The sequence below is a fragment of the Harpia harpyja genome, chromosome 2 (assembly GCF_026419915.1).
Source record: "Harpia harpyja isolate bHarHar1 chromosome 2, bHarHar1 primary haplotype, whole genome shotgun sequence".
NCBI classification, from domain to species: domain Eukaryota; kingdom Metazoa; phylum Chordata; class Aves; order Accipitriformes; family Accipitridae; genus Harpia; species Harpia harpyja.
The window spans coordinates 81,196,928-81,222,105 of record NC_068941.1 but is presented as its reverse complement, the minus strand read 5'-3'; the positions used below and the strand labels follow the sequence as shown (position 1 = coordinate 81,222,105).

At 42.7% G+C, this 25,178-nt stretch overlaps 1 protein-coding gene across 1 annotated transcript; it reads left to right on the top strand.

Moving 5' to 3' along the window:
- Positions 1-2,800: 2,800 nt before the first annotated feature.
- LOC128138931 (neuropeptide-like protein C4orf48 homolog) lies at positions 2,801-16,552 on the top strand. The gene is made up of 4 exons (XM_052780677.1): positions 2,801-2,920; positions 4,109-4,251; positions 6,064-6,152; positions 12,020-16,552. Exons 2-4 carry the CDS (start codon positions 4,128-4,130, stop codon positions 12,089-12,091), a joined length of 285 nt encoding a protein of 94 aa, XP_052636637.1. The 5' UTR covers positions 2,801-2,920; positions 4,109-4,127; the 3' UTR covers positions 12,092-16,552.
- Positions 16,553-25,178: the final 8,626 nt, after the last annotated feature.

Sequence of the window (25,178 nt, the reverse complement as noted above, 5' to 3'; positions counted from 1 at the left end):
GAGGATTTGATGGAAGACAAGATGGTACCTTGTGGGGAGATTTTTACCATGATTTAGAGGGCAGGCTGTGAGAAAGCATAAAAGTGTCTGCAGGAGAAGTGACAGAATCTGTTATCTTTAGTGAGGAAAGAAAGTTTTCTGCTGTGACAGAGTATTAGATTTAAGAGCCAAGGAGAGACCAAGCAGTGAAGAGGCTTAGAGGTAAAGGCTTGAGCTTTTCTCCCAATCCCACAGAAATATTTATAGTATCAAAACATGTGCTATCAAGATGAAAAATTGAAATCTCAGAAACAGTGCTTTGATGTTTTTTAGCTGGTGGGGATCTTGAAAAAAAATCCATTGTGTTCGACTCCATTATAAAAAGAAACTATAAATTCTCTGTGCTTATCATCTCATGAATGATCCCACCAGGCAGCTGGGGAGTCAGGACATTCCAGCTTTCACCCAAATGTCACTATTCACACTCAGCCCGAGGTGCTGCATGACCACCGCTGCAACTTCGGGCACACCAGTGAAATCGCCGCTGAGGGCTGTTGTACAGGTGCTGTGTTGCCCCAGTTCTGGTCTCTACTTCCAGTTTTGGGGTGCCCTAGGGCTAGCATCTGTACCACCCACACTTCATACATAAGGGAAATAAGAGTAAGAAAGATTTTATTGAGGTTGTAGTGTTCTGGTGGGGATGCACCCCAATACCCTTAAGATAAGAGCTGCTCCCTCTCTGCAATTCCGTGAACTGAGTATGAAGTGTATTTTTACTCTGTTAAGCTTAGGTTTAAAAAGGAAATAATTTTGAAGCAGAAAGCCAGAAATTATCAATTTGAAAATTGTCAAAATATTTTTTTTCAAAACATTTTTCAAATAAAAAATATCCTAAAATGGCGTCTCTATCTCCTCTGTGGAAAGTCTCCTCCTTGGTGAACTGATATTTTCCAGTTGAGAAAATATTAGCTTCAGTGAAGAGAAAAGCTGGTTCTTAGCAAAGTACAGAGTGAGGAGAAGTGAATAAAGAGGAAAAGTGGCTAAAACGCTAAAAAAGAAGTTGTTCCTTGCAGGACAAGTAGATTCAGGGCAAGGCTAAACAAGGGAGGTCACAGTAGCTGGTATGAGGTGGTTAGAGCAAGGAATTTGCCAGCTGAGAATGGCAGAAACAGATTCTTAAAATTGTATTTTGTGGAGTCAGAAGCCCATTGTATGGGTCTAGAAGAATGAATCAGTGATAACACCCAAGCTACCAGAGCTGGCTGCTTGGTGTTCCTGTTTTGATAGAAAAAGGACAGGATTCGGGAGAACAGGGTAAGATTTACTGGGAATGATCAAGAGCACAGGTTAAGAAAAGGCATATATTAGATATGTGTGTGTGTGTGCATATACATATGTGAATATCTATGTTATTTATCAGGAAGAGAGGCCAAGGTGTGAGATTAGATGGCTGAGAATGATCATGAATAAAGTTCTGCATTTGTAATTTGTGTAAAGGCAGATACTTAATCAGATGAAATCCTGTATGGTTATCTCTGCAAGAAATGCTAAATCTTTTGTGCCCAAAAGAACAGTCCCTAAAAATTATTTTCCCCTTCTTTCTGTTTTTGTGATGTATAAGGATGGCAGTACTATAATTAATCCCCTCTTGACTCTGCTCGTGGATGCTGTAACTTCATATAGCATCATAGTTACACACTGAACAACCTTGAAATTTTAGCATCTTACTTAAAAAGTTGAGCTAATGGGAGCAAACCATTCCCCTAGGGCTGTACAGTAGAGACAGGTTGTAGAGCATGTTGAAAAGAAAAATGTTAGCCAGCAATTTAGTCATAATTCTGAGAAGGAGTTTCTGCTCATGAAAAAAATAAAACGTTTTGTGCCTGACCTTCCTGGACACTGAGTGCCCCAACTTTCACCATGAAAGCATTTAAGGTTGAGTCCCTATTGAACCAGCTAAAAGGCAAACACAGAGCACCGTCCCTTTAAAGTTCTGTGCATGCTTCTCAGCTCTGTGCCTGCCCTCAGCTATGCTCACTCTCTCTGGAACAAGAACTGCTAGTGTCTTAATTTGTGATGGGAAATGTGTTTTGGGGGGGAAATGCGACCCCTGAACTTAGCTTTGCTTTGACAAAAGCACTTTTATCATCTGTGCTCCATTATTGTACTGCATTCAGCACAAGGCCATCTGTGTTGTTCTGGAGTATAGCTTGTGGGACATCGAAAGGGGAACAGAGGAACAGGCTGGAAAAGGGCGTGAAGTTTACTCTCAGTTCGGACTGAAGTTCCCACTCAGAGTTTAAGTGCCTGCGCTCCTGCAGGTGTTCCTGGCAGCCCTGAGACTGGGATCACAGAAACGCGTAGGAAAGCCGGCATGAGTGGTTATGAACCCTGTAACTCAGAACCGTTCAAATGCCAGACTGTGGGCTGAACAATTCCTGGCCTTCACCAAAGTCTCACCTGTGACGTGTCCTGCGGTTCCTGAGTGTGATCCCACGTTTTTTCCTGGTTTCTCATAAAGCAGGTGTAATTTGTCATGGTTATTTTCAGGCGCTAGGGAAGCAAGTTGCTTGAATCAGGCACCACATCCACCTGAGCAGACTTCGGGAAAACCATTCAGCAGGCTTCAAGAGAGATGAATCAAATGGCCTGGCTTTAAAATCCTTGCACAGAGCAGGTAAGTCACTGCTGGAACTCGCATGTCAAAGCAGAAACATCCTTCCCCAGACCCAGGAGACACAGCCCGTTCCTCTTTAAATCTGTGCTGTGTGCTGCAGTGCTCTGCATTGTTGCCATGGCAGAAATCTCCCCATAGTAATAACCTCTTTCAGAGAAGGTTAAAAAGAGACAGTGCACATGCTCAGAAATGCTGCACTTGTTCTGTTAGCAGTTTGCAGCGGCCATTTCAAAGAGACCATCACAAAGACAAGAGAGAGATCAGGTACTGATATTTTTTTCCTTTGTTAGAGGGGGTGACTTTTCTCTTTCACAGAAGTCCATGCACAGATCTGTCTCTGTTCCCAGTTGCACTGCAGAGAGAGACCACCCTTGAAGCCTGTCATGATTATTTCTCGCAGATAGCAAATTCCCATGGAATAACTAAGAGGCAGTAGTTAGATGTGATCTAAGGTGATTGCTGCACTCCAGGAGCAGTTGTTTTGCAGCGAGGCTCACATACGAAGCTGAGCTGATGCTGGGGTGGGTGATGTGTAAGGTACCCTGAAAAAGTTTAACAGCATATCTGCTTTATTTTGTTGAACCTTTGTAGCACTTGTAGTCAACTATAAGGATAGCCTCTGCTCCTGCTGACCAGGAGGCCCCTGCGTTAGGCACTTTCAAAGGAGGCTGGTATTATCCTAATTTACTGTTACTTGGAGACATTCTGCTGCATCCTGTTACAAAGCCTGGTGTCTTTGATTGTACTTGCTCTGATTGCAGATCACCATTAATTAAAACAGAAAACCCAAGCCTCCTGTTATGATTTTAATCCCTTTATTGTAAGGATTGTAGAAATAAGAAAAAGGATCACATCAGATCACTTCTAAATAGTGGGAGGGATAGGAAATCCAGTTCTGAGGTTATAGGAATTACATGACAAGATCTTTTTTTGGTGTGGGCCCAAATATATCTGTGACTCTACATGTATGTGTGTATGTCTTGCTTCTGAACCATCCCCTACTCTGTTTAGGTTGAGGTGCACAGGAAGGGGATGTGTATAATGCTGCTCCTTTCCTGGACGAATTGCTGGTTTGCACGTGCTGCAAGTGTTCATGCAGAATTTGCAGCTTCAGATTAGCTGTGTCTGAAACGGTGGATTGCATATATCAAAGAGCAAGCTTGTTCTGTTCTGTGTTTGTGGAAGATAGGGAAAAACCTTTCCTGCCTCCCTCTATTGCCCTTCCAAATGTAAAATACAAGCTGTTTTGAGGAGTGTTGTACTCTTGCATTCAGTACATGCAGATTTTATGTTCTTACACAACATCTTTTGCTTAGCATGCACCAACTTAAAAATCAGGAAGGGACAGAACGTTGTCCTGCTTTAGCCATTGGGAACATTTAAGTTCTTTGTAACAAACCCCTTGTACCTGTAATGTTCCTCACTAACTTGTTTATGTCTCTTGGTAAACAGAGAAGCACCCGTTCCCAAGATGCTGGCGCCCCGCCTTCTGAGAAGAGCGGTCCTTACAGTTCCTTTAGTTTTTGTGGTTGCACTGCTTCTTGCAGAGCCTGTTAGATCTGACCAAGAAGCGGGAACAGCCATACCAGCTGAAAGTACGTACCACCCATACAGATTGTACTGTAGTTTTAATGTTGCAGGGTTTCACATCACTGAAGCTTGTCCAAATAATTCAAACTATTTTGGACATATCTTGCTTATGTTGTTTTAAAACCACAACTTGATAGCGTACCAGTGCTGTTTTTCTCCTGCATCCAAGGCTCTCCATTCTCTTCCCCTTGTCTCCTGCCTGTTGCTGTCTTGTTTGTACCTGAAATCCGGCACTGTTCTGCACCTTTTCTTTTGTACAGCCCTTTCATTGTGTTAGCCCTTTCTATGCCAGGAATCACCCTGTCTGCTTTTCAGAGACGTTATTGAGACTTGCTTTTTTCAACTGACATTGACTGTTCATTACATCTTTCACTCTTGGTAATGTCTACTGTATTAGAGTCAGTAGTTTTTATTAAAAAAACTCTCAGTGAAGATGCCAAGAAAGCACACTTTGTCAACACGTCGTCTTGCAGCCTTCAACCACCTAATTCTCCCTTGCTGATCTGTGTTGAGTTTATTTTACGTCATAAACATAATGACAGATCCATCCTTGCATGAAGTTGTTGATGTGGAAAATGCTGTCCTCTCCTTTTGTCTGGTGCAAATATAATAACACTAAGGTTGGGTGGTGGTACAACAATGAGAGAGGAAGCCTTTAATACTGCTCAATGTTTATTTTTTGTCTCTTTTTTTTTTTTTTTTTTCCTTAGCCAGTTAAAGAATTTGGCAGACTCCTTTTCTCCAGCAGGCAGGATTCCTGTTTGCCGGTTAGCACACAGATCATGAGCTGGAAGCTCATACTCCAGCTTATCAGAGGGAGGTAGTAATCAGTCAAATATCAAGTGTTTGCAAAATAGGCTGACAGACACTGCAGGATTTTCCAACATCGCTCTAGGTTTCATCCTTTCTTCCTTACCAGACCTCAAAGAGCAAACTAAACCTGCGCTCAGAATTTCTCACTTGTGCAGTATTTCCTACGAAGTTGTCAGAGAGGCACAGGCACTGAGAAGCAAATAAGAGCATATGTAGAGCTTGATGATTCAAAGACATTTCATCATGTCTATATTTGTTCTGTCTCAGTACTGCTATCTGTTAGGGCACAGCTTTGTGTTACATGATGATCAAGGCAAAGCAAGCCTTGTGACCTTCAGTCTGGATATCTAGATATAGGAATACTAATCTTAAACACTGCAATTAGTCCAGAATGCAGCAGTTCTGCTTATCAGCAGTGCCCACTAATAACAGGGCATTTATCTGCTACTTGCTTCACTAGCTTTGGACAAAGCTGTATCATATTCAAAGTTAGAGGCTAAGTAAGTGATCTGTCTTTGTGATATTGTAGTCAATTTTATTCCATTAGTTTTCTATTTAGAGCTCAAGTTTGTGAGATTAGGAGGCAAGATTTTCCAGGGAACAGGTTCATGGTTTCAGAGGTAATTTCTGAAAAGCCTGAAAAATCTGAAGATGAGGTTGGAAATGTGCTCAGGATTGGTGGAGGAAAATGAAAGACTCAAGTTATGGGTTCAATGTTTCCACACTATGAACTGTGACAAGAGAAGGACGAGGGGAACAGCAATAAGGGAGGAAGAAAATTTTAATGAAAATTTGTTGAAGTAATTCTTTTGGCATTGAGAGACTGGGTGGACCATCATGATGGACCATTTACAATAACCCGGATTGTTCAAGAGTACATACATCAGTACTCACTCTGTGGACTCTCTTCTGTAGCTCTTCCTCATACTCAAAATCACTGTTTATTCCTTCTGCTTAATACTACATGCCATATAGTCATGATTCTCTACTAAATGCTCCCCTAGGTCGTCCCTGTGTTGATTGCCATGCATTTGAGTTCATGCAGAGGGCTCTGCAGGATTTAAAGAAGACAGCATATAATCTAGACACACGGGTAAGGAAACATTCAATTTCTTTTTTTTTTTCATGTGGAAGAAAATGCTGTGGATAAAAGTAGATAAGGTGGATGGATTTTGCACAAGACACTCAGTCAACTGTACTGTCCTATCTTCTAAGGTGAGGCTGGGTAATTACATTCCACCTCTCTGCAATAATCTGTGGAATTCTTCTGCCTTGGGGTATCAGGGACACTAGGAAGTTTAGGAAAGAGTGAACTGACAATCCTCAGCCCTCTATACTCTTGCGGAGTTACAGCCATTAGCACTGCTATTCTCATCTTATTCCAAATACTGAGCACACACCTTTGTTTTTATGTTAGGGGGAGTAAAGGTGAGAGCATCATTTATATTTATTCCCCCAAAGGAGAGAGCCAGCTCAAAAAAAGAAAGCCTGCCAAAATAAAATACTCCCCTGCACATGCTTTTACCCCTGGGGAGGGGCTAAGAGAGGAAACATCATCTTGTAGATACTTTTTACATTGCTCTGATTCCATAATGATGAAAAATGCCACAAAGTAGAGCAGCATAGGGAACGAAACTTGTTTGGCTTGCAGTCAGTGTGGAGAATTTGCCAAGGTTGGTGTCTTCCTTCTGTGAGGGAAGTTGAATCTGTCTCTTGCTACTGCAACGTGCAATCTGTGACTAGCTGTATCCCAGCTGCTGTCAGATAGCGGTATCTCAGGAGGGTAGCTTTTTCCCCACCTCCTGCGTACCCTTTAGCTGAAGTGCTATATCTACATTCTTGCACAGATTTTTGAACAGAAGGCACTCAAACTTTTTTGCTTTTCTGATCTGTGGTCAAGGTTGTTCACAGTTCAAAGCCTGCGAACTGGCATCTTTGAAAAATGTTTTGAAGTAACTCTGAGCAGGGTCCATGATGTTTAGGTGAAAATGCAGGTGCAGGAATGAAGGTGCCTTGAATTGTGACACACTACAAAAACCAAACATTCCAGCAGAACCAGATTGCTATGTAGCACATTTACAATTAAACAAAATCTGTTCAATAATTGCAGGTCAAATGTATTTTGGGCTTCTTCATGAAGAAATCTCGTTAATGAATACATCTGCTGAGCACTGTATACAGCCCAGACAAGATGTTCAGATTGTGCTGTAAAGTGGTTCTAGCACACCTTTTTCTTCTTTTTCAAACCTTTGAACTTTTTGCCAGAATTTCTAAATCTTTATTCAAAAATATCTCAACTACTAAAATCTTCTTGGGCTGTCGGGCTATGGCAGTGACCTTTATGACTCCTACAGCTTGCAGACCAAGAAAGGAGCTTTATAAAATGCAGATATCCAAAGCAGGACTAGCAATAAGAGCCTCAAAAATAGCAACTGTATTTTAATACTTTTTAAAAAATAAAAATAACAGACAACCAAGGAGAGGAAATGAGCATACAAAAAAGGTTTGGTTGTGTCGCAAATGAGATTTTGTTTCACGGCTTTGGTTTAGCAGCAATTTAGGATTTATTAATATTTTTGAGATAGATCACAAGATTAGGTTGTATAATTTTAACAGTACTTAATCATCAGCCAATTTAACAGAGTGGTTCGATGGAATTTGTTACAATCAAATTTGCAACTTACTTACTTCTTAGTTAAAGATTCAAAAATGGCAAGGATCACCCGAAACTTACAGCAGGGTTGCACACACAGATGGAGGTTAAATCAAATCACACACACAGACAGACAGATAAAATGGTTCTGAACCACACATACAGACAAAATAGTTCCGAACAAAATCACACAGAGACAGGCAAATAGTTCCGAACCAAACTGCAAATGCATGCATGCACAGATACAACAGTTCTGAACCAAATTTTACGCCCCCCAGACACACACAGAGGTTAACCTATGATTAAAATTTCCCTTTCATGAGTTTCATGAATTACTCACTTTTATGTGCCAGCATTCATCAGCGGACAGTCAGTAAACCTCATGAAATCAGGCCTTTAAGTCCTCGTGAAATCATTGATGGACGATCTTTCAATCCTCACGAAATCTACCCTGAGAGGCATCCCAGCTCAGGGGGAGATACTGGGTCATACAGCCCTCTGTAGTCCCGGAGAGCCCAAAAGACCTCTCCTTGGATCACTATTTATAGGGTCTCGAGATGATTGGCTTTGGTCATTATTTTACATTCTGGCCACAATTCATGCTGAGTCATTATGATATACAATTCAGGCAGCAGATGGTCCAGGTGTGGCCAGGGGGTGCCTGGTGCCCATAAGCCTCTGCACTTGTAATTAAGATAACAGCACAATGGGAGATTTTCCCAAAGTATGCGTAGCTTATCCTGAGATCTCAGAGTGGCCCCGGGGAGCTGCACCACCACAGGTTGAGAGGAATGTCCTATTATTGACTTTCAGAGTTGTAGATTTGACAGCAAGCCTGAAAATATGGCTCCATCATATACTCTTACCAAAACAAACCTATCGCTTCCTTATCACTTTAAAATCTAAATAATTGAATCCATATTGAGATCCTTCGGTGCCTCTGCACTAGGACAGGTCTATTCCAGTCATTAAGCTAGGAATTCTGCCTACATCTTCAAAAGACATGGAAATATTTAATAGTTGAGGACTTCTTGGAACTGCCTTCTACGGTGTTTCAATTCCTAGTTTTATTATTCAGCTGTGGCCCAATTTGATGCAAACTGGGAGTTTTAAGACAATTGCTTTCAGCTACATATATATTTTACATTTGACTATTTTAGTCTGGTTTGCTGCTTAGTGGGGCAAATGTTTCTGTCTCCAAAAATACAATTCCCTTTGTTAATATTCCCACTGGAGACACTCATTTCCTTGAAAAACTCTCTTTTGTTTGCAGGCAAGATTTTTAGATGATGACTAAGCAGCTCCTAACTGTGTTGGAGGGGGAGGGATTCCCAAAAGCTTAGAGAGGAAATTCCCATTTAATTCCTCCTGCAAATCTCACCCTGCAGTTCTGTACAGGGGAAACCGTATAGTTTTATTGCACAACTCAAAGAGTTTTCACACTTAATTTGGCCCTGTGTTGATCTGCACAGTGTCTCACAGGGTGAACTGACTCTAGCATAGGCCAAATAACCTTTTATGGGGGCCATAGGCTGCATTTCCTTCCTTTTACAAGGCTAGACATGTTTGTAACCTACACTGATGTGATGATCACTTACTGATTGACAGGCTGGCTGCATTTTACTCATGCGGTAAGAGAAGGGTCACAGACCATCTCTGAGAGGCTGGCTACTACCCATGCACGTACCAGATCTGTTTGCCCCCCTGCATACTGTTTTCCACCCTTTTGTTGCTGCTGGCCCCTTGGAGCAGGCTGCAGGCTGGATTAGTTGTTTTAACAGCAGTAACCAACTCCGGGCAATCTTTTCTGGGGAAATCTGTGATTCACCACTCAGCCAAAGTGCAGTATGTGGCAGGTGCAGCTCTGATCATGAACTAGGGAGAGAGTTCTTGTACTGCTGGGAAGGAGCTGCTACCATCAAAACCATTCAGCCCGTTTACAGCCAGCTCCCTACTGCATCTAAAAGCTGCTCAAGACAGAGGCCAGCAGGGAGCAGGCCATAAAACAAATCCTGTAAAACAAATCCAGTCCATGGGCTAAACAGTTCACTGTAAGTCTGCACTATAGACACTTATTTTCAAAATTCCAACTCATTTTTCAGAGTTAACCAGTGGACATTGCATTACAACTTTAAAGAGCTCAGGAACTGCATTTTTAGTTGGAACTTACCAGCTTTTTTGTAGGTTCAGAATCTGGACCCTGCCCTGCTTGGGTTTTTTAGTTTCTTGGTTTTCTGTTTTTTTTTTTAAAACATGCTTTAACCCACCAGGGGATAATAACAAATCTCTGTGCAAATGGTTTTGTGATCAAGCTCACAAAACAGTCAGCAAAGCTGTATTTAGTGCCATTCATTTTGTTCTTTATTCCTTTCTAAGCTGTCAATGGTTATTTGGAATGTTCAAAGCACATTAAATTAGATGTGCCCATGAAAGTAAAAACAAAGGCTTGAAAATGTTATTAAAGATATATAAGATGGTAAGCAGCCTTGGGGCTTAGCTGCAAAGCTATTGCCATGCTGTCAACCTCCCTTATTCAAACCATTGCAAATTATGTCAAGGAGATGGTTAGAAGGTGGTGATTGAGTGTCTTTTAGGTTATTAGCAAAGTCTGATCAGATCTTTCCAGTTTTGCAGGGTAGCTGAAACAATCAAAAGCGATACCTGATTTAGTATAGAACCACAGGGCTGGGTCTAGTGATTTATCATCTGGGAAAAAAACCTGACCAATAGATAGCTTTTCCTGTACTAAGAAGGCAGGTGGTAAGCGGGATGCTTCAGCCCAGCTCTGCTCTAAGTGCCTTTAGCTGATGTGGGTCAATGGATAACACAGCTTTTAAAACACAGCCTTTAATCACATGGCAATTCCATCTCATACGAAAATCACAAGACAGGCAGATTAAGGGTGGATTTCACTGGCATTTAGAGCCGGTAGTCTTCATAATGCCCTTTTTTTGTGTAGCTGGTTACACCAGTGGGGATTAATTTGGTGAGTGGACTTCCCGCAGGTTGTGCATCCCACGACAGTGAGGAGGAAGTCCTCTCCTGGATCAGACTGATTCTCAGATACAGCTTCAGCTCATAGTAGGCAAACTGAGATGAAGATATGATGTTGATGTCAAACAGCTCTGTGCTCCATCATGCATCTACTGAAGGCACAAGCGCTCCAAACAGCTGGGAAAACCAAAGTGTGTGTGCTAGAGAGGAAGGATTCCCAAATTTCCCTTATGCAGCCCTGCTGTCCCTTCCCTGGTCCTCAGCCTCTTCTCACACAGGTAGGCTGAGAGGGTGCAGGCCTTTCTGATCATGCCCAGCTCCAGTTCTGAGAAGTTCCCAATTTGCCCTCGTTGCTCCAGAAAATCCCCGTGGGCAGCAATGATCTCCTGATATCGATGAACCCCAGTTCAACTGGGGCATCTCTGCTTTCACCAGTTTAGGACCCCTTTCCTTCAAGAAGCCAGCAATCTCATCACATGTTTGAACTGTGATGGCCATATGCCAGCTCAGCACCTATTGTCTGTTTTAGGCTCCAACAGCATATTAACAATAACAGCAGTGAAGCAGGAGAAGTTAAAACATAAGTAAATTTCTTCACTGAGAGGGGTGGTCGGTCGCGGGAACAGGCTCCCCAGGGAAGCAGTCACGGCACCAAGCCTGTCAGAGTTCAAGGAGCATCTGGATGATGCTCTTAGTCATATGGTTTAGTTTTAGGTAGTCCTGCAAGGAGCAGGGAGTTGGACTTGATGATCCTTATGGGTCCCTTCCAACTTGAGATATTCTGTGATTCTATGATTAAATTATGCCTTACTTTCTCTGTATAACTTTCAACAGTGAGTCCAGGCTCTAGTACTCTAAATTTAATTTAATTTTTTTAGTCTGTTTTTAAGTAAAAAGAAAATTTCTGACACGTTTTGGGGGTTTTTTTTAAGCCTCTCATGAACTTGAGAGCTTATGCTCTAGTTTGTGCAGTTGAAGTAAGATTGTAAGAAAGACAAATAACTTTAAACAAAAATAACAGGACCCAGACACATACTGAATGTACTAATGTGAAAAGCATGAATGTGTACTGGACTGAATTTCTCCATGTCACAGGAAGTATTGCCATGTTGGTATGCCAGTTAATCATGCAATAGCTAAATTATTTTGCAGAGCAGTAAACAATAGCTCTGATTTTTACCTCAAGCCTCATTTCATACAACCAATTCTAAATCTTAGAACAAAACTAAAATGGACTTTTCTTTTGGAGCTAATTAGTTTTACAGTGCTGACACTTGTTTTTTTGATGTTGCTTTTGTTCCCCACTCTTACAGACAGAAACTCTGCTTCTTCAGGTGGAAAAGAGAAATCTGTGCGACTGTGTAACTGCAAATCTGCTGAACTGAATCCTGGAGGCCAGCTAGGAGTATCACCTGTTCAGCGGTTTTTAAAATGCAGCTGTATAAAATACAGCTTTATGAAGTTCATGTTGCAAGCATGTGTGCCCCAATGTACTGAGGAAACTGGGGGGCTGTGTCTTATGTATTTGTCTGTTCTGTTTTTTTTTTTAAGAGTACCTTCTTTTCACATCCACTGGGTTGCTAGTAAGGGCTCAATTCAGTAAATCTGTTACTTGGTACTAGAGTGGGGGAAAAATTTACCTGCTTTGATTTTTAAATCAGAGTTGGCCAAGTGTAAACCACAAGATAAATATGGCCAGCAGTGCTCTAGAGACACCTGCAGCTGTTTTTTGTCTCTAATATGAACATATCTCTGTGGCAACATACCCAGTTATATTGAGACAGGGAATTGTGGTCTCTCTAGGCTTTGCCTGTGTATTAAAGATGACGGAAGTCTTTTCTGTTTGTTGTCTGCACTGTGACCACATTCAGGCCTGTTGTAGTTCAGTCAGCTGCAATGAGGTATGTGTCATAAGGAGTTATATGTGTTCTGTATTGGACAAAACAGTTTATAACTTAGTGCTGAATTTTCTGGTATCCTGCGTAAGAGTATTGTCTTCTTTAATTAAAACCTTTAGTTTCTTCCCCTCCTTCCCTGGACACTCCATTCTTAACCCACTGTATCTCTAAATAGCTTTATCTTAGCAGGTCAAATGGATAGAGTAGAAAAAGGAGAATAAGGGTATGACTAGGCAGCCTTGCCAGTTCCAGCTGTACCAAATGCTACCACCAGCAACTGCTCAACATCACATTGAAGGAAAGCTCTGTGCAGTGCCAAGAAGTTTCTTGATGAGAGTGCTCCTTATTTTACTTCAGGTGAAACACAGTGGCTAGGTCACACATATTTGGTCCATTCTGTTATGGACTGAACTCTGAACGTTTTGGTCTTTCATTGTAGTTGCCTTTGAAAGCTGCTCTTTTTGTTTCAGGCTTGAAGAAAGGGTTGTGTACCTGAAAAATGAGATGATTTTTATCCTCAGCTCTGCCACTTTATTCTAAGATACTGTGTTCACTCACAAGTCTGAATTAGGCTGAGCAGTTTGAGTAGATACTCTGTTTGTTTGACGTGATTTAGAGCCAGCTCAAACCACTCCGACAGTGGGACTGTGGAGTGCTAACCTGGCTTGGGGAGTGGATGGGAGATGGATAGCTGAAGGCCAAAATCTCTTCAGCTGAATTTGGAAGAAAGTGCCTGCCTGCGGCCTTACTTCTCTAACTAAACTGGTGGTACTTTGCTGGAAGTGGATGAGAGAGGACATACAATTACTGCTCTGCCAGTGCAGCTGTAGGTATGGTAACAAACAGCTGAGGGAGTAGCAGAACATGATAGGCAGCCTCAGTGGCTTGCCAAACCTGTCCAGGGCTTGGAAAACCAATTCCTGCACACTGAGAAATGCAACATGCCCTTCTGTGTGGGTCCAGGACATACGCCAGCACAGAAGCTCAGTGTGAACTGGAGAGGGGATTCTGATGCTGGCACTGCTCATATCTGGCTGCTTGGCAAAATAAGAGTGACTGCAAGCCTCACCTGCAGCTCCACTCCCAGAGAGTGGGAAGGGGCAGCAGTCTTTACTCATGCATGGCAGAGCATGTTCTGGACTTCTGGAAGCAAAGCCTCCTTTGGAGGGCTTCAGCTGATCCTGGCTGTAGTAGAATGGCTTCTCAGAGCTTCTTGGCTTTTGCTGCACTTAGGTTGTCCCATCTTGTTCTAGCTTGGCTTTATTCCTCTGCTTTGCTCTGGACCTGCCTTGGCTTTCCTTTCCAGTGCAACCTCCATTCCCCCTTCCAGTCTGGCATTGCCCTCTCTCTAGGCCCAGGGATTTCTCGGTGACCCCTGGCCCCCCATCCTGATGGGTCTGTATGTAGTCACTGCAAGTGTGGGCGATGGGGCTGATACTCCTCAGGTCAGCAGTCCCTTTAGATCCAACTGGCAGCACTGCAGGAGCAATGAGTGGCAATTCAGTTTACCATGGAGTGAGTGAACATGGTGCTGAGCAACACTGGTATCTCATTCCCTGTCCAGGGAAGACATTGTGGGGAAGGGCTTCTTTTTACCTGGGAAGCCAACATTCCCATTGCAGAACTTGGAGGAGGTCCCAGAACAGTTCAGGTGGTGAAAACTGCTCCCAAAGATGAGTTAATCTGTGGACTGTCCACCAGGATGCTGTAATCTCATCAGCTTGTTATAGGTGTGGACAGGAACCCGGCCATAGTCAGCTGCTGTTTTAGCCAGGTGTTGAGTAATAAGATGTTCTGGCACAACTGGAAACACATGTAGGTCTTGATGAATTTTTCCCTCGGTGTCTGCACAGGCACTGGCTTGAACAAAAGAAAATCTGACCATGTGGAAGTATTTTCCTTCAGTGATTTTGCTACACCTCTACCATCTGATTCGCATCGCCAGAACTGGGGTAGTGAAACACAGGACATAATAGCTGTTGCCCCACAAGAAAGCAGCCAGGAGGGGGATAGATGGGGAATGGGGAATAACTTTCTCATTCTCTTCCTCAGAATCTGAAAAATTAAAGATTCCTTTCAGTCTGCAGAAGATCCATTAGAATCAGGAATTTGCTAGTGGAAAAGCCCACCTTACCTATTTTCCTTTAGTTGAATGACTGTTCTTGTATTACCTCTTGTTCAAAACCACCAAAATAGCAGGAGAGCAGAAGACAGCTAATATGCCACCAGTTCTAAAAAAGGATTGGCAGGGAGGTCTGGGAATTGTACCAAGCAACCAGAATATCTGTTCTGGGCAAGTGAACAGAAACTTTTGAAGGACTTGAATATGTAAACTCAGGTTTAATATGACACAGTGACAAGAGTCAAGACCATTTTTATAAAGCAAAAGAATACAGCGGAACCAGATAAAGTGCTGACAAAAGCAGCTAGGATAATCCAAATTAACGTACAGACTAGGAGTCTTCAGTCTAGACAAGAGATGACTGAAGGAGATGATAGAATTTTATAAAACTATGAGTGACCAGAAAATGACTGTTTGCTGTCCCTTCCCAAACAAGAAGTGGGGTGCGCTGAACAAAACCAGCTGGAGGCAGGATCAGAGCGAATAAGAAGATGATGCTCTTGACCTACTGTGTGTTTCAGTTGTGGAAGTCCTCATCGCAGGATGTTGCTGATGCCAAAAATTTACATGGGCTTAAAAAGCAGCTGTTCAGACTCATGCCTGAAAATCCTATTGCAAACTGTTAAATATAAAGACACCCTGAACCACAAGTTGTTGCAAGTTAACACTGTTGTAGGAAGACATTGTAGTTGACGTGTTTTTATATTTTTCCCTATACATTTCTTATTGGTCAGTGCCAATGACGAGATACTGGCCTCAGAAGGACCTTTGGTGTGATCTGGTGCAGTTGTTCTTATGTGTAGAAATGAGCCTCTTCCCAAATTCATAAAGCAAACCTCCCTGTACTCCAGAGAGCCACTCCTTTTTATCCCTTAGAAACACACACTTTTAGAAAGTCTTGAAGTTCTTGGTTTCCCCATTGCCGAGGACAGGGCACCATTAAGTAGGCCAGTGGTCCTGCTTCTGCAGCCCAGTACATTGCAGAGACCACACCAAAGGGAGGAGTAAAGGCTCCTTTTTGAAGGGAAAGAAATGGTACTGCAAAACATTTGCCTACTGCCAGGAAGGAGCTATATAATTACTCAGATATTAGGGTCACCTACATAGCGTACAAGCCCAATCCTGTCTAGTTTTCACTCCTTGCCCTGTGGCCTTTCCTCTGCTCCTGTCTTGGCTTTTTGCTCAGGCCACCGTCCTAGTTACCCTTCATGCTGACCATTGGATATGCAGATCATCTCTCCTGTGCCATAAAGAAATCTTGCAGCAATGCACTCGTGAGTAACAAACACTTGAGCACGTGAAAAATGTCTTAAAGTGATTGTATGTTGCTGTGGTCATGCTGCTGAGCTGGGAAATCTCTTCCAGACTTACATGGTCCTATGTCTTTGATGGCTCTGGCACTGTTTTGCCTCTTGTCCCTCTTCATCTACACATACAGTATTTTCTCTGCCCTCTGAAAGCCTGACACTTTTAACATGAAAAATGGGAAGTATTAGTACAAACAGGCTTTCTCTTCCCATCGTACTTAAAACTGCCGCTGTGCCTCCTACAAGAAGTGCATTTTTTCTCCTCAAAATCCAAAGGTCCCTGTTAAATCCAAACTGTTGTTTCATGTGTATTTAATAGGGCCATCAGAACATGCACACATCCTTCTCACTATACACCTTGTCCTGTTTTATTCCCTGTACTACATTATGTGGTTGTCTCTTGCTTTGTGACTGCACTGAAAGCTGTCTGGGGCAAAGAAGTTGTCAATGGCACTGGTAGGTGGCCATCACACCTTCAGGTTTTGTGAACTTATTAAATAAAAATCACAATGTAAAATATGCTGACCTGTTGTTCTAGTTTCAAGCATAGTATTTGTTTTTATGCATTGTTTTGCAGTTTAATCTCCATGTAGATACTCCTTAACCTTCTAACTCTGGCTTGCTGTTCTGTCTGAAACTTTGTAGAGATGGGGAGTGGCAGAGGTGGTATCTGCAAGGCCTCTAAGCTCCCAAATTTTAAAAAGTGGCTTAAAACATAAGAAAAAGAGTTCCAGGCATGGATGCCATGAGAAAGGAAATGCAAATATCTACATATATTCTGTTTCTTACATTGGTCTGCCTACACTTTTCTTTCCTGATAGTCAAGGCTGTCATCATTAGATTTCTGCTCTGAACCACGCACTTGCTGAAAACCTGCTAACATATCAGCTTGTCTTCATTAGCCGCAAGCGCCTTTTGCAGTTCAAATCAGAGTAAGTGATACTGCACTTTTCTGGTCATTTAAGTGACAGAACTATAGCTTGTTCTCTTTGTCAATAGAGTCTGAAAATGGAACAGGACTGGGAACTCTCATTATTCTTTATATACCTTCCCTCTTCTTTGAGAGTCCAAATCAACTGGAAAGACTGCTGACTGGTGATGCAAGTTAGACCATTCCATAGGGTAAGCAGGATGCAGGTTTCAAGGGAGGCCAGTGTTCAAGTTCTTGTTTTGGGGTTGGGGGATCTGAATATTCTGTGTGTGTGCACTAATAGCTGCACTTAACACTTAATGTTCATGCTCAGGCAAACAGAATGGCAGCCTCAGCCCTGAGCTACATATAATTGTTAGATGTTTTCTAAGCATAGATGCTATTTTCTTTTTTTTTTTTTTTTTAGGATTAGAACTTTATTTTTACCCTATTCCTTTATTTTATTCCTGAACTCCATAAAATATTTGTCTATGCAAAAGCCAGCAGGTACCACTGACAGAGAAACGAAGGAATCGCATCACTGGGACTTTTTTGCTCTGTGAAGTGTCAGTTGTTGCATTACAGCAGTTAGGGTCTTGTGTTAATTGTTAGAGAAAGTAGAGACAAAACACAGCTCCTGTTTAGTTTAAGTGCGAAGAACATTTATTGCATGACATTTTGATGTGCATATTTATCTAAGGGGCTTTTCTACAAAATAGAAAGTGTAGGAGCATTTCTGTATAACAGAATTATGTCTAGTCCAAATTAATGGAAAGATCTGCTAACATAAAGTACATTTTAATGTCAAATCTGGACTAACTTTTGAGCAAACCAGTGTTCATTTAGGCAAACAATACTGACAAAATCTGTCATTTTGTGTGGCTTCTGCACTGAGCCTCATGAAACTTAGCATTTTCCTTTGCAGACCTTAAAGTTCCCAGTGATACTAGGTTTAGTGAGGTTATATCTATTCAGCTCTCAACCGCAACCTAAAGAGGTGACCATGGTTTCATTCTGAAACTTTTCAGTTTAATATAGGGGCTGGGTAGAGACAGAGACTTTGGGACCAAAATCAAAGTTACCAGCATTTGTGAATGCTTATAGTCAAGGCTTTCATTGGAGGCCATCTTTAGTGCTCTAAGTTGGCTTTCAAAGCTCTGGGCATTGTGGGTTATTTCTCTTCCCCAGTTAAAGAGCAGAACTTCATCCATGCACTAAGTTTGATACACATGATTTCTTGCCTAAGCAGCTCTTGCATTCATCCTGGACTATATATACACTGTAATAAAGCATCCAGCTTGTGAAAAGTATCTGGTTTCAGCCAACAGCACTGAATATAACTAATGCACAATTCAGTCTTGCATTGAAGTGGAAACTGAACAATGTTTAAATGCATTTTGACAGCTGGTATATTGCACATTTAAAGTATGGTTTGTTTTACATACAATGTAAAATTAAACTGTATTTTACCCATGGAAGGTTGAACCATGTCCTAGAAGTCAATAGCTTTTCTAAAATAAAACAATATCTTCCTGCCTCCACTTTCTGTATGCACATACAGGCTGTGCAGAGAAGAACTGCCTGTGCCTTTTGTTACTCTGGTTTTGGTAGCCACAGAATAACGTGCCCAAATCCCAGCAATTAAAAAAAAAACAACCAACAGGTTCTTCCTGAACATCAACTGCTCTCAGAACACGTGAATTCAGAAGGGATTTGTCGTGGCTTAAGCCCAGCCAACCACGAAGCACCACGAGGCCGCTCACTCACTCCTCCCCCCTCCCCGGTGGGATGAGGAGGAGAAAATATAATGAAAAGCTGGTGGGTCGAGACAAGGACAGGGAGGGATCACCCACCACTTATGGTCATGGGCACAAAAAAGACTCAACTTGGGGAAAAAACAAAATAAATTTAATTTACTACCAATCAAATCAAAACAAGGACAATGGGAAGTAAAACCAAATCTTGAAACACCTTCCTCTCACCCTTCCCTCCTTCCTGGCTCAACCCCACTCCCCATTTTCTCTACCTCCTCCCCTCCAGCGGTGCAGGGGGATGGGGAATGGGGGTTGGGGTCAGTTCATCACACGTTGTCTCTGCCACTCCTTCCTCCTCAGGGGGAGGACTCCTCACTCTTCCCTGGCTCCAGCGTGGGGTCCTTCCCACGGGAGACAGTTCTCCACGAACTTCTCCAACATGAGTCCTTCCCATGGGCTGCCGTTCTTCACGAACTGCTCCAGCGTGGGTCCCTTCCCTGGGCTGCAGTCCTTCAGGCACAGACTGCTCCAGCGTGGGTCCTCCGTGGGGTCACAAGTCCTGCCAGAAAACCTGCTCCAGCGTGGGCTCGTCTCTCCACAGGGCCACAGGTCCTGCCAGGAGTCTGCTCCAGTGTGGGCTTCCCACGGGGTCACAGCCTCCTTCGGGCATCCCCCTGCTCCGGCGTGGGGTCCTCCCCAGGCTGCAGGTGGGCAGCAGTTTTGGAGAACTGATCAAGCCTGGGTGCTTTCCCACATCTTACACTGTGGTGAAAGAGGCCTCTTGGAGTTGACTAGTTCCTGGATTAAAGGATCTCGGTGCTAAGTTTCTATCATACTCCCTATTTGCAGCCACATCCCTGTTTTGCAGTGTTGTGTGGACTTTGTTGGGACAGCTGCAGTGTCTCGAAGCCTCATAGTCTGACCAAGGTTCAGCTTGTGGTTGGATTCTTGAAGGGTTTTCCAGGAAGCTCCAAGATGGGGAACTTGTCAAGCAATGATGCCAAGAACAAAATTGTCATTTCACGAGGGAGATTTTTTTCCCCACCAAACCTCTGGCTTAGTGTTTAAAGAAGATACTGAGCCATCGAGCAAAGGTGATCATTATCTCATGGCATGAGGGACAAGATAAGTATAGGGTGCTTTAATTTTCAGTCCTTCTCAGGGCCCGAGATGGCTGCCAGAAAAAAAGACAATATGATTTATTCTGTTTATAGGCTGAAACATCTACAGTGCACCAGCCTCTCACCTCTCAATTCATCTGCAAGACTGTGAAATAATTATTTAAAGGAGGATTAAGAAGCTGTGGGCCCTGGTAGCTGCCCTGCACCCAGCCAAATATCTCTGAATCCCTTCATCAGTGACTGTCCTGGTGTCGGTAGAGCATGGGACTCTTAATCCCAGGATCGTGGGCTCGAGCCCCACGTTGGGCCCACTGGGTGGTGGGGAAGTGAGTGAGCGGCTGCGTGGTACTTAGTTGCTGGCTGGGGTTAAACCACGACAGTGACCCATCCCAAAATGGGAATGTTCTCTAGCCATCATACTTGCTTAGACCAGAAAAACATTGCCTTTGCCCTGATAACTGAGGAAGGAGAAATAGTCTGACTTTCAGATGCTGCAGAAGGGCAATGCATTTCTCCCAGTGGTGTCTGTGTTTCTGCCGGAATTACAACACAGAGAGCTGGGAAGTCACTGCCTGGGAAGCAAAATGATTCTCGTAATCATAGAATCACGAAAAACAGGAAGGGAAATGTATCCATAGTAAATCACCCAGTCCATCCCTTGTCTTTATGCAGGGCCAACTATCCCAATGCCATTCCCAAATGCATCCCAGTGCCATCCCTATTATTAAGAAGTTTTCCAGGGGCTTCGGTGGTACATCCTTGGTGCAATTTAAACCTCTGGTTATTTCTGCTGCTGTTGGTGTCTCTGTTAGTTCCTAATATTGCAGTGACCAAACCAGACACAGTACTACAGCTCAGACCTTCTGCTGAAGGCAGTCTAAGCTCTTGCACTGTTTTTTATATCCCAGTATAATTGCATTTTTTTGGCATTGACAGAATATTGTAGATTGATTTCAGCTTGACTCCCTAGCTCCACTGTAGAAGTGCCACTTAACTTGCTGTTCCTCATTCTAAATATGAGCCGTTGATTATTCCTGATGAAGTGTAGCACCTTGTTCTCATTCTTATAAAATTTTACTCTGTTTTTAGACCCTTTTTTCAACTTGTCTGTATGATTTAGAATTCCAGTCCTCTCCCCCAGCATTGCTTATAACCGCCAGGCTGGTGTTACATCTTAAGTAGCCACTTTGCTTATTCATTATCCAGGTGACTAATGAAATGCTGAATAACCCTTGAACTAAGTGAGTCTCTGCAGACCCAATGTGATATCTTTCCATGGTGACAGTGACCCATTGCTAACTCTCAGCAGTGACCCAGACAGTTTTGCTGGCCTTAGAGCAGTTTCCTTATTTTTCTTCTGACAATGCTGTGTGACACAGCATCAGAAATCTTCCTGAAGTTGATTAAATTTGGCTTTCCCTACCTGCAAGACCTGTTACCATGTCACAGAAGGAAACTACACTAGTTTGACTTGATTCTTGACAAATACTTCTTATTTGCAATTCCAGTTCTTGTTTTCCAAATGCTTACAAACTGTCGGTGGGATTATTACTTCTAAAACATTCTCAGGGATTGATGGTAAACTGGTTTGTGTGTCATTTTCCAGTTTCTCTTCCTGCTTTTAAAGATAGTCACTGCATTTACCCTTTTCCGTGGCTGGTATAACTCACATCTTCCCTGAGCTCTCAGCAATAATTGCTGATGGTGGTTGCTTTAGTTTCTTCTTTAAATGTCCTGAGGTAGGTCTAGTGATAGCCGTGAGTAAAAAGAGAGCTCTAGGCAGACTGAAACGCAGAAAAATGACCTGGCACAAACCTACAAGCATACATAAGCAAAGCAAATTTCTGCTTAATGTTCTTACCTAAAACATGTTCACTGGTATTAGTCGTGTTAGCCTCCTGCTCACTAGTTCACCTTATTTTGGTTGGTAGATAAAATAGATGCTAAGCCCTGTATCACTTTCTAGGCATCAACTTGATTAACTTCCCCCTTCTGCTGAATAGAGAACAAACTCCTCATTTGGTTTTTGTCTTCCTTACTTTCCATGTGTTTAAAGAATGCTTTCTTGCTATTCTTCATGTTTCTCACTATTTCCATCTGGTTTTGCTTCTTGGCCTTTCTGGGGTTGTGCCTGTATTCTCTTGCCACTCTATTATTCAAGTAATAGTAACCAGACACAGATTCTTCTGTCTCTGTGCTTTCTTCTTGTGTTTGAGTTCAACAAAGGGCTTACGGCCATGTTAACAGGCAATGATTTAGCACTTCATATTAGACTGGGATTAACCACTGTATTTGTCATGTGTACCCATGACTACAATAATGGAGTTCTAAAATTAGAACCTTTGCCAGCACCTTCCTTTTATGCACACATATTTAACTCAGGCCTTTAACGTTAGTGATTTTAACTAGGTATATTCATTTTCTTCCTCCACTGCAAAGATGTAACTTTCAATACCTGTAACACTTAGGCATCAAGAAGAGATTTTCTGAGGGAGCTACCAGATGTCTATCCTCACTAATCATCTTCCCGATAAATGTCTGGATGTTTCTGATTATTTTGGAGGAAAGTCTTCTTTTGTTAGCAAATGGTAATTAGGTATGGATTCTCTGTAGAAAAAGATAACAAAGTATAAATATTTCCAACAGCCCTCTGGGATTCACTACAACATTCTTCAGACAGCAAATGGACTCCTATGAATCTCTTGGAACTTTCTCATCCTTCAAAGTAAATTAAGTACTGGCATCCCTTAGTCATAGCGGTAGGCAATAGTGAATGTAATAGCAAAGCAAGTCATGCAAGTGCTTTCATGCTTCTCTCTTCCTCAGCTTTGCTGGAGGTATAGAACAACACAGATTTCTGGAACTTTTCCATGCGGACTGGCTTCTGTTCCCTGTGCACTGAAAACTGCATCTTGGACCACATGGTTCTGTTAGCAAGAGGAGTTGGGAACTTTTTTCATGCTTCTTAAAGATCATGGCATTTGACACAAAAACCGGCCTGCGTCTGCAAGTGCAATGTCTGATTGTTTTATGGTGGCACCAAGCAATGAAAAAAAGGACATTATTTTAAGCTTAGTAGTGTGCTGTAACACAGAAATAACACCTTCCACTCCATTAGATGGTGGATAGTGCTTTACTGCAGATCCCCTCCACTGCCACAAGTGGGAGCGAGTTCAATGGTGTTGTACTGTCTAGATGGCAGTAGTCCAATTCAGCAAAAACTCCTTCTGTGGTGCTATCACAGTGTTAAGTCTGGATAGTGGGTGGTTGAGCAGTCAGAAACCAAGACAAAGACAGTCCATCCTCTCACAGAGAAGCTTTACTGGATGCACATAAACTATGCAAAACTTTGCTGTGATATATAGACCCTAATAACAAGATATCACAAAACCATGTGCAGGCATCCTTGGAGTCTTGGCATCCTGGGAACGACATATTTCAGGACCTTCAGCTTCTCTGTATTCCAAGTTTTCCCAAGTTCTCTGCTCTGATCCCCTTTTATAATTTCCACAGTTGTTTAAGATGGCTAACACCTCTGCTTACTTCTGTGGTTGCCCTTCCTCCCTGAGATGTCAAATTCCTTTCCTTACCTCACTGTGAGTTGTACTGCTTGTTCTACCTACCTACTGAAAAGACCAAGCAATTATGAAAAAGATTACAAAACAGTTACAATTTTAGAAAAGACTCCATTTAGATACTTCGAAAAAATATTAGAACAAACAGTGCTTTACACCTTATAGATGTTTATTGCATCCGTAAGCAATTCCTTTCTGTCCTTTTCTTGAAGCTCATGTATGATATGGCCGTGGGACCATAATGAGGGTATGAGCAAGAAACACATATGCCAGGGTGAATGGAAGTGTAAGGTTTGGATTTTGTGCCAGAATTTCCATTTGGTGTTATTTAAAACTGCAGATCAGGGCTAGACTATGTGACCAGCCCTAGATGAGTGTATAGTCAAACTGTACAATGTTTTTCCATTACATCCTGGCTCTTACGGAGCTGCTCCTTTAACAGGCATCTGAGGCCTGTGAAGAGACAAACAATGTTAAACTGGGCCATCTCACACAACCTCACTTCAGGCATCCAACTTCAGAGCTTGGATTAGGAGTCTCAGCTTCTCATAAAGTCGGTGGAGCCGTTTTGGTGCACACGTGTGCCCTGACTCACCTGAGACATTCACTTGGGCCTTCCGTGCAAGGGAAGTTGAGTTTCAGTTGCACTTTGGGCTAAAACTTTGCCTAATGTGTCATTCTGGTAGGAATTGCTTCCACAACTCTGGGCTGCCCCTCTGCAACATGCTCTCTTGCATGCACAAGGCAATTCTACTTTGCCAGAAAGTGGTCAAGAGCCTGGAGTCCTTCGAGATGACTTTTAAACTAACCTTGTCCAAAAGCATAAGCATTGAAATGAGGGATATAAGAGGTAATTCTGAGGAAGCCACAGGAACAAGTAAAATAGAAGCAGAGTACATTGCTGGTGACAGTCCCTAGGGCTGAAGAAAGCCAGGGATTAATCGTGTCTCAGCCCAGGAAGGCTGATACCTCCACAGCCTGGCTGGTTAGTTATTCTGTACAGACCAGGAAGGCTGGAGCCTTCTCCCTGGTGAGAGGAGGTAGTGTCCTCCTGTGAGAGAAGGAAAAAGCCATGAATTGAATAGATACGTTGCAAGATGAGTCTTTAACCATGGTCTACGGCAACCAGGTGTTGAGAGCATCTCTCTCTCTTTTCCAAAAGGTATTACCTCCACTTTCTGAATGCTTGATTTCACCCAGGTACTTATGGAGATCCCCTATCCAGGAGGGCTCATGCTTGAGCTTTGTCAGGACACAGCCTATTAGCAAAATCCCAGATCAAGAGTTGAGCTTGAAGCAAGCATCCTTAAACTTCTGCAGTGCGTAGGTTTTGTCTGGGCTGTTATCATGGTTACCTAGTGTGATGCTGTGCGGGATCCATATTCCTGGTTGGTTCATGTGCTGATGTTGCTGTTGTCCACAAGGCTTTGTTTTCAGTGGAGTTAAAGGAAGCCCATAATGGAGTCTTCCCCGGAGTGCAGGGTGCTATCAACAGGCCCTGCATCTTTATTTTTCCAAGCAAACTTCCGAGTTTTCATCTCATTTGAAACCTCCTGGAAGAAAATCTCACTTTAAGTGAGTTACACATAAAGCAAGGGATGGGAGCTGCATATTTCAGCACAGCCCCTATGGGAATAAAAGCAACAAACACAAAAATTGCCGAAGACCCTTTTACGTGGGTGGCAGCAGCCAGTGTTCCCCAAGGAGAGGACATGGCCTTCGAGGACCAGAGACAGGGAGGAGTACAGCACTGACCATCCACCACATTGTGGTCCCTTTAAATCT